This window comes from Lepisma saccharinum, chromosome 4 (genome assembly GCF_977018435.1).
Source record: "Lepisma saccharinum chromosome 4, izLepSacc3.1, whole genome shotgun sequence".
In the NCBI taxonomy this organism is placed as follows: domain Eukaryota; kingdom Metazoa; phylum Arthropoda; class Insecta; order Zygentoma; family Lepismatidae; genus Lepisma; species Lepisma saccharinum.
The window spans coordinates 109419404-109435432 of record NC_139232.1 but is presented as its reverse complement, the minus strand read 5'-3'; the positions used below and the strand labels follow the sequence as shown (position 1 = coordinate 109435432).

The 16029-nt window shown below is 38.7% G+C and overlaps 1 protein-coding gene across 1 annotated transcript; it reads left to right on the top strand.

Annotated features, from left to right (window-relative positions):
- Positions 1 to 460: 460 nt before the first annotated feature.
- On the top strand, positions 461 to 15602 carry LOC145987052 (CD180 antigen-like). Its single transcript, XM_083121508.1, has 5 exons — positions 461 to 493; positions 5129 to 5713; positions 6695 to 7069; positions 8106 to 8284; positions 14733 to 15602. Exons 1-5 carry the CDS (start codon positions 461 to 463, stop codon positions 15094 to 15096), a joined length of 1536 nt encoding a protein of 511 aa, XP_082977634.1. The 3' UTR covers positions 15097 to 15602.
- Positions 15603 to 16029: the final 427 nt, after the last annotated feature.

Sequence of the window (16029 nt, the reverse complement as noted above, 5' to 3'; positions counted from 1 at the left end):
TCTCGCTATAGCTAGACAGACAATATGTAAGAATTAACATTTTTTATGCTAATTCGTGCTATTAGCACGAAAATAATACGCGTAATATGTTCGGATTCAAAAATTCACAATGGGTTTTCATGTGCCTAGTTTGTGATTTGGTGTTACCACAATTCTTAAGTGCACTTCACTGCACGCATTTGTAGAAGCCAATGGATGCTATTCAGATAGCAACTTCCCCCACAGTTCATCATGCCCGCCGCAGATCCTGCGTTCAAAACTTGCCGGGTAAGCAATGTGCGTATGGTCTTTGCCGAAGTGACTCAAGGTATGATTATCATGATCATATGAGGAACGTGTACGTTTAAAAATATCGCAAATTTTCTCGCTGTAAGAAGGCTTCTCGTACGCTTTCCACGCGCGAATCGGTTTGCCCGACTTCATGCGTATTCAACTGTTTCTTCCCAAAGTGCACTGCATAATGACGTCATCCATTACTGCTGCTGGTATACAGGTAAAGTACTCTATTCACCAGGCGGTTTTCTGCTTCAAGGGCTTCTTTTACAACCTCTGCCTACATTCTTCTTCCTGTACGTGTACAGTTTGTGTAGGTTCAGATCAAAGTCCGACCCAAACTCTTCACCGATAACCGTTATCTCGTCTTTTCTTATCGAGCCAACGACACAGAAGTTATCTCTATAAAATTTTCAGGTGATTCCAACGCGAGTGATTTCTCCCCTTATGTTTTCTTCTTGAAACGGGAACAGAAAGGTAAGAATAGACTCAGATTTCATACTTCTATGCTTGTTTTGTTAGTATTGTCGTGTACTTTGTGTGCACAGTATCATAATAACTTATCGTCACTCGTTGTATGTGGATATTTACCCACATTACCTAAGTCACTAAGAACACAGTACACCGATCATTAAAAACTTGTGACTTTGATACTGTATTCATAACGTTAATCGTTCAGATACGAAGTCACTTTTTTCTCTATTGCACAGTGCAATCAGTGCACTGAATGAACATACCTAAGAGAACTCTGGCATTCCGATTTTTGGGGGATGCAATGTGTAAACAAACTATTATATGTGTGCTGACTGACGAGATATAATTTTATGAACATATTATTATTATTTTAATATTCAACTTCTGACATTATAAAAGTAAGTACAATAGAAAGTGATTTAAAAATATGTTATTTGAAAGATAGTTATATTTATTTTGTTTACTAACCTTTTTAGATAAAGTGAGCCTGCGTTATCGTATTCTATTGTAATCAACCTCCTATAACTGAAAATATAACCTCAGTATCTACCAATAGATACAGCGTGTTTAACGTTTCTGATATTCTTAACACTTCTATAAGCATTTCCAATATAGCCGTAACTGAGAGTTGATATTGAAGGAAAACATTATCATCCTCTTTAAGTAGTTTTGAGGAAGGAGCAAATGCTTTTAACCATATCAAATCGCGCTATGTGCTTACATTAAATCTGTAACAAGTATTCCAATATCGCCCAGTCACTTTTACATTACATAAGGAACAAAATCATGTCCATCATGTTGCACTTAGGGCTATTCTGAATAACCAGGGCCCGCATTTTGATGACGTCATCTTTTTTTTCCTTATGCATTACTCTTAAGTATTAAAATCCTGAATATGAACCTCTGATTATAAAAATCAGTATTGTACATTTTATCGTCATATTTTCTATTTTTTAAGTTTTAGGTCATGTTTTCAAGGTTTACGTCATTCGCATTTTACTTCTTTTTTTATCTTTTTTTTTGGTGTAATTGCAAAAAAAGTAATGTAATTGCATTACCTTTCACTCATTTTTAGCCAGGAACTGACATTTATCGCCTTGATATCTGTAACAATGAAAACAAAAATTCTATCGCCACGTGACTGTAGGAACAAAGCAACAATACCTACTGCAATAATGTTGAATGAGTTAAGATTTTCACAGATTTTTATACTTAAAATTCACACACACCTTGAAATTTCAGTTCTGTTACAGAAATAATAACTATGCCGTACCAATGGCCATACCCTGAAATAAAAACAGCATTTTAAAGTCATTTTTAAGGTCATTTTATAGATCATTTTTCAGATATTTTTAGGTCATCAAAATCCTGGCCCTGTGAATAACAAACCTCAAGGAATAATTCCTTTCACAACCTGAAGTAAACGGTATGTAAGAAACTTCTTTTTTGGGCCAGAATTTAATGGAATATACTTTAACGGGTAAAACTATCAAAACCGGGAATCAGATTTCTTCAAATTTACAGGAGAAAGTACTTACGGAATTGAGTTTCTGTGTAATTTCAGAAGGTCGTAGAAGTGTTTTCTCGCATTTTTCAATGTATTTGGCCGCTAATTCTTGTATTTTTTCTATAATAATGTCCGTCCGATGCACGAAAGCTATTGCTTGCATTTCCATCCATGTACTTGAACTGGATATTGCGAGCATCTGATGACGTAATCCCCGGTAAGTGTTTCCAAACACACAGTTTTTTCACTATATTGCCCAACCAAAAGCAACCTAACTTAACCTTACCGTGATGGTGCGTGGGGCTATCGTGAATGGTTTTTGGGGCTATTCGTGGATGGTTATACGATCCAGAATGGTTTTTGGGGCTATGCGTGAATGGTTTTTGAGGCTATTCGTGGATGGTCATACTATCCCAAATGGTTTTTGGGGCTATGCGTGAATGGTTTTTGGGGCTATGCGGGAATTTTTCTGTTAAGAAGGTTGAAACACTGCTTTGTCGTTTGAAACACAACGCTAGTCAAGATTTGCCCGCCACTTTGCGTGTTCAGGAAGCGAGAAAAGAACGACCAATAATTACTCGATATGTCGACAATACATACTAATTTCGTTAAAAAAAAATGCGAAATCCCTTGTTAAACAATCTTTCGCAATGCAGAATAAGTAAGTAAGTAAGTCAACAATTACAGAATAAACGAGTTACAGACTATTCCCGGCTTTGATAGTTTTACCCTTTAACGAGCATGCTTATTAATCTGGTACACTGCAGTTCCTTGTTTTGGAATGAGCTTCACCCCGTTCCATCTTTCAATTACTCATTTCAGTGTTTTAGACTGTAATTATTTTCCAATTTGTAGAATAACAGTATAAATAAGTCCTACAGTTGATGGTTGTCAATAATAGTTTACCTGTTTACAGTAAAAGAAAGGTGGTACTCTTTACGGATCTAAATACGTCAGAGATAAAAGATCAGAAACCCTAAAATATATCAATGTTGCTATTATGATACACTATTATAAAAAGGCATATTAGAGTATCAGTTAAAAATAACAGTGAAACTATTTCAACCATGAAGATAACATTGTACTCACGGCGAAGATAATGAATTCGCACTACTCAATTTAATACCAATTGAAACTGCTTATCTCGTTCTTGTATAAGTACACAAATTAACAATGCTAGTTATTACGTCTCGATTCCATTGTCAAAATGAAGGTTGCCACTCTTCACTAAGGGATTAGAATAAGAACAATTTTGGATTGCTTCAGATTCTTAGATTATTTATGATAGAAAATAGGTTTTAGGAAATAGAAACAGTGACTTTGTCAGTTAATATATAAGTTTCAGGTTGATTTGTTTCAGTAGTCATGGCTTCTATGCGTAGACTGTTACCTTATGGCAGGGAAGCTACAGGTCCAAGAACTGAAAATGAATTCTCTTTCGGCGTGGCAGAGAAATTCGGGAACTGTATATGAGTTCGCGACACCTAAGAACCGATTTGTATTGAAAATATATCAATGTGGCACGGAATCCAAAATCTAACGGACATCTTTTAAAGGGTTGAAAAAAAGGTTCCATTAAAATCGGTTCTGGCCTGATTCTCTGCGGAAAGTGGTACCATAATAATGGAAAGAGATATTATTGCAGTACATGTTGTAAAAATAAATAAATAATAAAAAATAAACAAAGGAAATTCCGGTCCGGCCCATTGGCAAAAGCTGTGTTTGTTTTGTCTCAAGCAAGCGTTGCACATCTTGGAATGCGCGATTGGGACATTTTTGTTCACGATATATTTAGTATCATTACGGACATAATAAAAAGAAAGCATTCCTTCATGAGCAAGAAAGTCATGCAGCAGCTGGCTGACGAGACGCAAGCACATAGTGTAACATTTTGCAATATGCCCTAAACCTGACCAGTTTTTTGTTTCTAGTACAGCGCCCTGTGAGCGATAGTTATTATTATTTTTTTAATGTACCCCACATTCGGATTTAATAGGTAAGGATATTTTTATCCTCGGAAACCGTGTAGTTTTAGCCAGTGGCGGCGGTTGGGTTCCAAAACTAGAGGGGCAAGGTGCAAAAAGTGGGGGACAAGGACAGTTTACTTTACCTTGGTACATAAGGTTTAACATAGTCTGGGGGCAAAAGTGGCATAAAGTGGTGGGGGGGGGGCATCTGCCCCCCCTCGGCCCCCAAATCGCCGCAACTGGTTTTAGTTCTTGTAAACTAATGAATGAACGAGTTTTAAAAATTGAGTGAGGAAATTTTAACGGACATAATGGACATTTGTTGTTAGGGGCCTGCCCTCAATTTTGTTTTGGTTTTAAGGGACTTATCCCCATATCGTGTGACGAACAAAGCTAGCCTGTTCTGAGACTAAAGGCTGACCCTTTCTCAAGACACCCAAATGTCAACCTCACTTCCACGTAGTCCACCCTGAATTGAATTTTGTAGACTAACGAGGCTCTGGCGTCTGTACCCATGGCCAGTATAATCCTGTATGAGACCTGTGTTGTGTGAAATAATTCTTGAGTCTTTCCTGGCGGCAAATGATGAAGAGGTTTCCTCCGGATAAGCAGAGTGTTGTGTGTGTGTTGTTGTTGTTGTGTGTTGTGTGTTGTGTGTTACCATATGTGTTTGTGATTGTCCCTTCATCTCTTTCATCTTGTCACTATTCATCCTCATCTTCGCGATTAGCCAAAAGAGCAGAAACTCTAAGTAAAAGAAAACAATTCAATTTATTCCATTCTACAGAAATCAACCAATGAACGTTCTTTTGAAGGATCTACGATTCCTAAAATATCAGCGTGGCCCTTTGAAAAGATAGGAAGTTTGCAAAACGGTTAATGCTGAGACGTTTGCTCTATTTCGCAGGGCATGCCGCAAAACAGCGTATGGACGCTTCATATCCTCACACTGGCGTTATCCCTCTCTGCCACTAGCACCCAGGACAACCTCTGCGAGACATGCACGTGCGAGAACACGGTCCCTTTCGTGGTCGACTGCTCCAACCAGGGGATGGACACGATGCTCCTGGACGACGAGTGGCCCCAGGACATCGCAGGCATCGATGCCAAATTCGACCACAACAACCTGGTGACCATAGAACGGTTCGGAAGTCAGCCCATAGTCTCGCTCTCCTTCAGGCACAACAAGATATCCGACATCGCCACGGACGCGTTCACAAAGCTCAGGTTCCTCACCTATCTGGATCTCAGCAACAACGCCATCGACTACAGAGCGCTCCAGTCTCACACGCTCAGAGGTCCTGACCGCATCGAACAGTACCAGCCAATGACGCTCAGCGTTCTGCTTCTGGGTTACAACAGCATACATTCCATCGACCAGGATGCGTTCGAGCACCTGAAGAACTTGACGGAGCTCTATCTCGACCACAATCCAATGACCATTCTGGATTTGCAGACCACGACGTGCTTATCGAAACTTCAAAAGTTAGAGGTAGGTAGCTGGTACCATGTTGTCTGTCGTAAGTCATAGTGTGTTATACAAATTATATTGTTATAGCCGAAAATTGAAAGGCATTGTTTGGTATCTTACCTTCAGTAACTATAAAGGCAAGAACGATACGGAAGGTCATAAAAAGATATGAGAGTGTTAAGCACCAGCAACTCAACATCTTTGGCTCTAGCTACTTCACTATAATTCCAAAATTTCTTTATATTTATTGCAATACAATACATTACATTGCTTGTAACTTAACTATTGTTGCTATTAGATGTAGCTTCTTTGGCTAAAAAGACCCTCTTGTAGCCGATTCTGTGATCATCTCCAAAACAGCTATGATCGTGGTGTTTTCAGGAATTCTAAGAAAGATAGAACCATAATATTTTCCTGCAATGATGTTCTTTGCCTAAGCGGAGTTATTATATCTCCACCCTACACCATGAACACCACTCTCTTTTGTGAATACAATAACCATGGGTACATTCAGTGCAACCAGAAAGATTGATTCAATTAGGTTATTTTACGTCGCAACCAAAAAGAGAGAGGAAGGAATCGGATTTAACCCCCCTACAAATGCCGTCCTGGCCTATTTGGAAACACTAAAGGCTACGTGAATATCAGTTCAATTAAGCTTATTCTCGACTGGTTGCATTGAAACTAAACGCGGTGACACGAAATGAGGCGGCTGGAAGCATTTGTGGTTTAGCCGCATTTCTCTTCACACCTAGATTTCGTTCAGAGGTTTGCAACAATTCACATTTTCGTTCTGCAGTCCGTCTTTGTAGCATACGTGACTCAATGATGGCATAAATATTTGCTGCAAAGACCAAGGATGACATTGACCTATCCTTTGGAGGGAGTATTCATCCTCAGAGTAGGCAAAGCTGCATGGTGAACGTTGCTACATAAGTAGCACCAGCAAAGCACAAACGTCTCGTTTCATAGCCACTGATATAGTAACGCTCGCTCTTACAGGTTCTCAGTTTGGCGTACAACGGCCTCTCCAGCTTGCCCAATGGATTCCTCCATACTTTCCTGCATCTTAGGGTCCTTCATCTATCTGGCAACCAGTTTCTCAAAGTACCGGATCAACTGCAGGAGACTCAATCGCTGAGGAAGCTCTCTCTGAACGACAACCCAATCAGCGAGCTGCTCTGGAACTCTTTCCTCGGCCTCTCCCGTCTCCAGGAGCTGAACGTCAGCAGCATGGGGCGGCTCACCCGCATAGGGCCTGCTGCCTTTGAGTCCCTTGAGAGCCTACAGACACTTCACTGTTCCTACAATCACCGATTGAGTTACGTGGATCCGGAGGCGTTCAGAAGCCTGGTGAACCACTGGACACTTACAGAGGTAGATATCCTTTAGGATAGTGGTACTCAGCCTTTATGAGACCGCGGCCCGAAAAATGCCTCTTCTTTTTTTTTTAAATCAAGGCCTCAATTTCTACAATTTACGCCTAAACGCCATTCTCATTTTTAACTTTATATATAGTAATTGATATGCACCCTTGAAATTATATTTTTATAAATAAATTATGATATAATTACAATGAGAAATACATAGGTTCCATTATGTACTAAGTTTTTTGTCAATAAAAATCTAATCCCAGCCTGAGCATGGGTGTTCTTTGTGAGAGTCCCTTCATCAATTTCATCATATCATTACTCATCCTCATCTTCGCAATTAGTCAAAAGTGGCAGAAATGCGAAGTTAAATAATACAAATCAATCAATCAATAATACTGCTGTACTCAAAACCCGAACTGTAGCAAGAAGATGGCAGTGTGGAAAGCTGCTGTGATTTTCTTACATAAAACCCAGAATAATCATTGATGGTAAACCATATATTTAAAATCTGAATGTTTATTATTATTATGATGATTTTCAATTTGTCGAAATTGGCAATAGCATGGCGTTTAGGGGTTGCAACGTGGGCCACACTGAATCACAAAAAAAGTTAGTTATATATGTTTGTTTATTACGATAATTAGTTTAATTTAGTTGCATTCTCTTCATCGGTAAGTTGAAGCGTTAACTGAAACTTGATATTTTACCTTGTCTGAGACCTGGAACAGAAGATCTGGGTCTCAAACTCCGTCCTTTGATGCAGCACGTGACTCACATAACCATATCATACAGGGAAGCATTTTTCACACGGGGAAATAAACATGTGAATAGGTTAGGGATAATTGATGCCCCAGAGTAGGTATACAAATGTATATCTCGCAGAACTGTTCAGTAGCTAGAATTACATTACGAATACGGTTCAGCAAGTAAATATGTGAGTAGGTTAAACAGGAATGAGGCTTTAGATGGGGGAGGGGGAGGAAGACACAATATTTTTTTTATTTTTATGATACAACTAAATCTGTTTTCTGTTTTTACAGTTGCACCTGAGAAGAAATGCATTAAAGTTCTTGCCGCCCAATTTGGCACCCTGGGACAAACTTGACGTCATCGACATCCAGGGAAACCCATGGCGATGCGACTGCCATCTGCGGTGGATGTCCGAAAAACTCATGAAGATGGTGGCTTCGAAAAATCCAGAACTCACATTGGACGTGCAGTAAGTTCGTCTCGTATTCATGATTTTATCATGTAAATGTTATACCATTTCTTATGCTCATGTCGCTGCTAGCTAAGGTGATATGCCCTTAAAGTGGCACTTTTTCACTTAACTAATATAATCTCCAGTCATAAACCCATCAAATGCTGCACATGAGCCACAAAGGACAGATCAACATAGTATCAGTCAGCAGACGTCTAATTGTGATATTTCGATAATTTCTTACGCATATTTCTCAACCAAACAAATTAAGGCTGACTTCCGCCACTAATCACTAATTTATTTATAGGATTTCCTGTATCTCAATGGATGAGGCTTTATAATGCAGGAAACACTGTGTTAACAACTCTCACAGTTTTCATGCTATAAGCTATCAAAATTTGGTTGCGCGAGTTTTGAAACACTCTGTAGCATGTGTGATTTCGTAGACTGTCATTCTTGCCTGTCATGCCTGTCGAGATGTGTATCTTTCAATCAAATTTTGTATTTTATAAGAATTATAGACGTACAGACATGAAGTAGCATCACTGAGGTATCCACTACCAGCACTCGAACTTTTTTTTCTGTGGCACTCTTTAATTACTTACGAAGGCTTAATTTAATACTTTTACATTTCCTAAAAGGTTACGCCCCCTCTTTTTTCTATTTCTTTGTTATTTTATTCTTTCTTTAATTACTTTATCTCACTAACTTGTAGTGTTATTTATGATTGAAAACTTAAAGAAAGGAATCATTTGCTTTGAAAGTCCATCCATTCCTTTCATTCGTTCCATGAGTAACAAAACTCGCCAAAATGCTGCGTGGTCCCAGGGAAAGAGAGGGAGGGGTAAATGTAGACAAAAAGAAAGGAAATTACGTAGGAAGGCAGGCAGGAACAGAGGGAAAATGAATGGGAGAATGGGAGGAAGAACGGGAGTGGTACATAGATAGAGAGAAAGAGCGAAAGAGAAAGAAACACGAAGAAAGCTCAGCAAAAAGGCTACGCGACAGAGAGGGAAGGAGATAAGAAGAGGTGTACAAAGAGCAAAGGAGAAGTATAGAGCAAAATAGTGCTACGAAGTCAGAACAAAACAGAGGAAGGAAGGATTGCAAGCGACTGAAGTGAGGAAAGATACGGATAGGGCAGGGGAAGAGAGAAATCGTGATCATTGTGAATGAACAAACTCACTGACGTGCTTGTTGAGACGTTAAAAGTTGGAGATATAAAACAGCACGGGAGTTGTGCTACTTCAGTAGAAACTAAGCCTATCTCTTAAGGCTCCTTCATACATTGACGAAAACGCGCAGTGCAGACGTTCCGTTTTAAACAGATTTTTCAGTTACGAGAAAAGATAAGATCTCGGGGTTTGTTTTCTATCCTTCAGAAAATATGGCTGCGTGATTCCTACAAAGCAGAAATTTTAAAAAATACCCTGCTTAATAAGTAAATTGGGCATAAAAATGGGGAAAACCGTAATTTTCACATGCAATTATCTCGTTAACCACACAAGCTTATGGAAAACTGTTTTGTTGGGGACGTGCAATGTTCATTGTACTTGACATTAACATCATCACTGTAGAAGTCAGTTTTCCTATTTTGAGACTGTTTGAGGAAAACGAAACCCTTGCAATACGTAAAAGTGTCCCTGCACTGTGGCGACACCTCGTGCAGATAGTTAGAAGCGTTCTAAACCCCACCCACAGTAGAACGCGGAGGGATACAACAAAATAGCTCGTGAAGACAAAATACGATCGCAAGTGGCAGGGAAGTGTGCATGCGTCAACTGGACGTGTTCAATTGCAAAATATGGGTGACGGCAGAAAGTGTGTTTGGCGTAAGATGTGGGCTCCGAGAAAATCGTCTGCTGCAGAAACAACAATGAAGTTTCAAGCGCTACAAAATCGCCGGCAAAATAACTACACAGACGTTCACGTATTGTGGAAGAGTTCAGAATGAATAATACCTATCCGTTTATTTATCGCTTTCCATTAGACGTTTACATTGTACGTACGTAAACCAGTAACGTTATTTTGAGTAATTCAATTAAATCTGTCTCCTTGGCAAATATTACGCTATAATACGTAGAACAAGTTTGCTGGGGGTCCGGACCCTCCCCGAAAGGACTATGCAGTACTAAAATTAAATAATGTAAATATACTCCTTTATCAATTTTTTCATATTCGATGGATAATTTCCTCTGAACGCGTATTGGAATGGAAGGATTATAGCTATAAATATAATACGGCTTTGAAGTATAGCACCTGAAATACTTATCAAGTACTACTATTTTTACTCTGAATATATTGGAAGGCAATGATTAGGATTGACATCATACGGCTTTGAAAGACATAAAGTATTTATTTAGGGCAAACGAAAAGATTACCAAGTAATAAAATAATAACAATACTCGTTTAGCATTAGTGAATTTATTGGATGGCAAGGATTATATTGGGATCGTACGGCTTTGAATGATATTAGAAAGAAGGTTTATGCATACTACAACTCATAACAATATGTATACAATATTAATCAGAAACTTCACTGTATCTAACATTTATTTCGTTATGCAATAGTATTCAATTCTTCTTCTATTTTACATTAATTTAATTGCGAGGCACTTGTTCTTATGTAAATGTTTCTACTTTTAACTACAGGTAAACTACAGAATGAATATACACTGTTTGCCTCTTTACCTAGTCACGTAATAATAATATATCAATTTATATATTGAAATTAGTATTACTTTAATTCAATTAAAATATTATTATTATTATTATTTGTAGACATTTCGTTCATACCCCCCCCCCCCCGAAACATTTCTGGATATGCCACTGATTGTGCAGAATTTTCTTTGTTCCACTTCGAAACGGTTTATTACGAGGTGTAAGAGCTATCACGAACACAACACTGCGAGCGAAAATAAAACTACACAAACAAATGCACCCAGATGAAATATCACAGCATTCGATGACCAGATATTTGTTGACCAAAAAGAGTATAGTCTATAGGTTGAAGGTGTGCATGCACAAAACAAAAAGAAAACTAAAATAAGGGTGGCTATTTGTTATTGCTTCTATTATAGCCCCTATAAAATAGGCCTACACTCTACAGATTTAAATTTTATGGGTCCAATGTAATTAGCTAATTTCAAATACTTTCTCACCAATGACACCATCGTTCATACTTGTGGGATGATTTTGCTTTCTTGAGTATGTTTAAGTCGTCCTTTATTGCCAGTCCAAACTCTTCACATGCCATGTCCACATTGAATTTCACTTCCATTACTTGTTCGAGTGTTGACACCAGGAGTGTACTTTTTTCCTCTCGCCAATAAGTTTTAATAACACTGAAGAGTCTTTCACAACCAACATCTGTACCAGGCAGAGTAAACAAGAATTTTATAAGAGGCACAATCACTTTTAAATTTGACCCAGCCTGTACTAAATCTTTGCACACTGACCTCCACCTCCACATCATTGATTCTTTTCTTTCCCCCCAATCTTCAAGATGTTTTTCAACGGCTTTTGAAATTACACAGTAAGTTTCAAAAATATCATTATTAGGGCTGAGCCGATACCGATGCCGATGTATCGGTATCGGAAAGTATCGGTTGGGATTCAGCTACCGATACCAGCCGATACTTTCCGGCATTTTGGTCTTTCACGGGGTCCGCAAAAATCCCGTGCGACTTCTTGACAGTCTTACTTATCCTGAAAATTATGCAAAATTAAAACTTCCTTTTTATTTTACACTATCGGTGGGAATTGATAAGAGAATCGGTTCAAAATGGTATCGGCTCAGCCCTAATCATTATCATTAAATTCCAATGAATTTGAAATATGTTTTGCTTGTTGATGGAATATGAAAATGACTCTTGAAATTGTTCATAGGAAAGTCTTGAGTTAAGGAGTAAATACTTCAGTTTGTTGACATCTTGACGTTTTCCGTTCTGTGAATTTTAAGGCATTTTTACGCGTAAAATAATGAATGAAATTGAATAGCAAGGAAAAGAGTATATTTGGGGATTTTTGCAAATTGAAAAGAGTATAGAGTATATGAACCTCTAAAAGAGTATAATACTCTTAAAAAGAGTATGTTTGGTCTGGTCTGGTCAATGAACCTGTTGTGATCACTGACTGGGCAAGCTGAAGAAATGTTTAATTCGTGCTCTGTTTTAAACTAATTAGTGTCACATCCAGCGAAAATATAAACAGTTCATATTACTAGATTACTATTGTTAATAAATGTTATAATAAAAATAATGTATTGCCGGTCCCCGTGGCGGAGTGGTTAGCACATCGCGCTACGACGCCAGGGGTCCCGGATTGGAATCCTGGCCTGGGCATGGTTGTATGTGAGTGTTCATTCATCAATTTCATCATATCACCACTCATCACCATCTTCGCAAATTAGCCAAAAGTGGAACAAAAGGCGAAGCAAATCAATCAATCAATCAAAAAACAATGTATTGTTTTTATTACTATAAATACTAAAATCTAAACAAACTTGAAACACCTCGCGACAAAATTCTGCGTAAGCCAATTATAGTTACAAAAATTGTAATTTCTATTTAGGAACTGTAGGTACAAAATAGGAACAGTTTTCGGTTTTCCTTTCATTGCTCTTTATGGAAGATTAAAAAGAGAAAGAGAGAGAGAGAGAGAGAGAGAGAGAGAGAGAGAAAGTGCCTATTCCCCTTCCTGCCTCTCCCACATAATGATATAGCCAAGATTCAAGACATGAAAGCGCGGCTGTGATTACTATCTTCCATTTCATAAATGTTTTAAGAATCTTTTGTCATCAAATTACGGTTTTACTATCCATGAAAAATTCGTTACGTGTTAAAAGAACGATAATTCATGTGCTTTCTTCGCTCGCCTGCCCGCCAGATTGTCAACTGCTTCACAACAAACAAATTCTCCTCCTTCCACCCTTGCAAGCGATTGTGTAAGTTTCCCCTCAGGTACCCCACCCCACCCCAACTGCTCTCCCGTCAGCCGCAAACAGTAAACAACGAATGACTACCTTCAACGATCTCATATGAAGATCTGTTTCCATGTGTAGGTAATCTTTTATACTTTTTTAAAATCATTTCGCTGTTTCTTTAACATAACTTGTGTAGGTTCGTTAGGGACTATTTACTGCGTCGGAGCTCTACGAGGCAGTAGAAGCTGAGACCCAAGAGAACTGTGAAGACTGCCAATCTCGTGACGTACTCTGTTACGTCAGAGATACGTACAGAGTAAGCCACGCAAAAACCAACCCATATGACCCTCCTTTTTTCTTCTTCTTCCTCAGATTCGACTTTCGTCAAATGTATGAAGGAGCCTTAACTCTATACTTGACATGCATTTTTTTACTAGAGTTGACGAGCTGTATCTTTGCGGGTGGCGTTGGCTACTCCGCGCAGAGTGTGAGAGAAATACGTTTATGTAGTTGCCACCTACTCGCCCGTTGGGTGATCGACAACAAGGACAGAAAGCAAGGATAATGACGCGCAGCCGGTAGCTCCTCCCCCTTGCTACTGCGCAGCCGTGCTTGGGCAGGGTTCCCCCGCAAAGATACAGCTCGTCAACTCTAGTAGTTGTCCCTCTATGAACTACTAGAACAACATTATGTTGTAGTTATAGATACGAGTGTTGCCTTATCAGATAAATACAATATCTGGATAGCGCTAACAATATTTTTGCAAGTTTAAGATGATGGAGGTTGAAAACTACTAAGGGAGCTTTTCAGATTGAAGCGACAGGCGACACTTGCCGACCTTCAGAAATACAAGGAATCTTTGGAACGAAATGATACGACAAGCTGCACGTCGCTTTTTGTCACTCCAGGAGAATTTACACCGAAGCGACAAGCGACACGCAACAGGAGACAAGCGACATATGTCGCCTGGAAGCGAACCCTCAGTAATCAATGGAACCTTTCGAACCGAAGAGACACGGCAAGCTGCGTATATCGCTTGTCGCTTGCCTGTATCTCGGACTGGATCGTTTTCTCAGCACTGTGCATCGTATCGCCTCGATCTGTGGATCGGAAGTGCGCGGTGAATGCTATGCTTTAGACTGAAGGGGCTCGTGCCGCTTGTCGCTTGTCGCTTCGGTGTGAATTTTACGTGTCGCTTGTCGCTTCGGTGGGAAATCTCCCTCAGGCTGGGCAGTTTTCTCAATGGCGTAGATCGTGCTGCATCGGTCTGTTGTTTGCGCATGTGAGGTGAATGCTTTCTTATAGACTGAAAGGGACCTGTGCCCCTTGTCGCTTCGGTGTGAAACCCCTGTGTCGCTTGCCGCGTGTCACTTCGGTCTGAAATGGGGTTTTCGAACCAGAATAAAACAAAGAAACAAGTCAAGTTGTACGAATTTCCCAGTAGTTTTGTTGTAAATTAAAAACTATTATGTAGAAAAGTTCAGGGTTTACAAATAATACTATGTAAAATGTGGTTTTCACTATAACTTTTTCTTCTTTCAGCTGTTCTGAACCACTCTCTCTAAGTGGAGTGAGCATCATGCTTCTGACAGTCAACCTGTCTCTATTCCGATGTGATAGTTCTTTAATCTTCCGCTCGAACGCTGGCATCGGCCGCATCAGCAACGACGTACCGGAAACAGAAGTAGCTCTTCTTGCTATATTAATCTTTGGATTGATCGTCACCGTTCTCTTATTGGCGGGAGTTTTGCTTTTTAAAGTTCAGAAAATGCGTCACAAAAGAAAAGCGAATTTCATGAACACAATACGCTACATAAGAGCTGGCAGAGACGAAACTGATGCAACAGAAGATGAAGAAACAGTGGACATTAGAATAAATGTTAATGACGATACAGGAAAGGTGTAAAGTTGAAGTGATTTGCTCGTTTAGACTCAACGATAAAGATATGTTTACAAAATGCTCATCGCTTTTTTTTTCAGTAGAATTATCATAATTATTTATTTGGGATTACCTCCTAAAGCAGTTTTTCCATAACATTTTTTTTTTGCAAGATGAAATTATAAGTTCTTTTTAAAAAATATTTTTATGTTCTTCTCTCTCATATTGTGAATCTGGCGATGGGTATTTTGTATACAAATATCATTGGTGTTGACAAACAAACAAAGTCGAAAAATATAGACCACTGCGTTTTTATTAGACAAAAAAATCACGTTTTGAAGTGTATAAGCTCAACTTTATTGTGTGTATGTGTGTTATGTATGTTTATTTAAGTGTATTTTTCCTATCAGCATTTATATATACTGGTCGACAATTGCTAAGGAACAAACACATATTGACCCATATCTTTTTCATACACAACTCCGTGTATGCTGCCCTCTACTGGTCTCTTTCTGGCAACAAACTGACACGGAGTTGTGTATGAAAAATATATGGGTCAATATGTGTTTGTTCCTTAGCAATTGTCGACCAATGTATTTACATTGCAATGTATGGAAAACCTGTATATTTTTTGTATAAATACAACTTTGTTTGTAGCGAATTCGATTGATACTATTAATATTGTGGTAACAAGATCTCATTTTCCGATTGGAAAGTAAGACCTTTCTCCAATATGTAAGCGAATCGACGTGAATATATCGAAATGTTGAAATAAGTAGAAAATTTATGGACATTTATTTCGATCTGGTTTCTACTTAAAAGTAAAGTTTCGTAAATTGGCCGCTAATGTTACTAGATATCAGAAAGTATTAAGAACATAACTTATTGTTGAAGATAGTTTTTATTTCAATGGAAAACATGAACTGTTTTATTCGTCTTGGACTTTATTTTGAGCATACA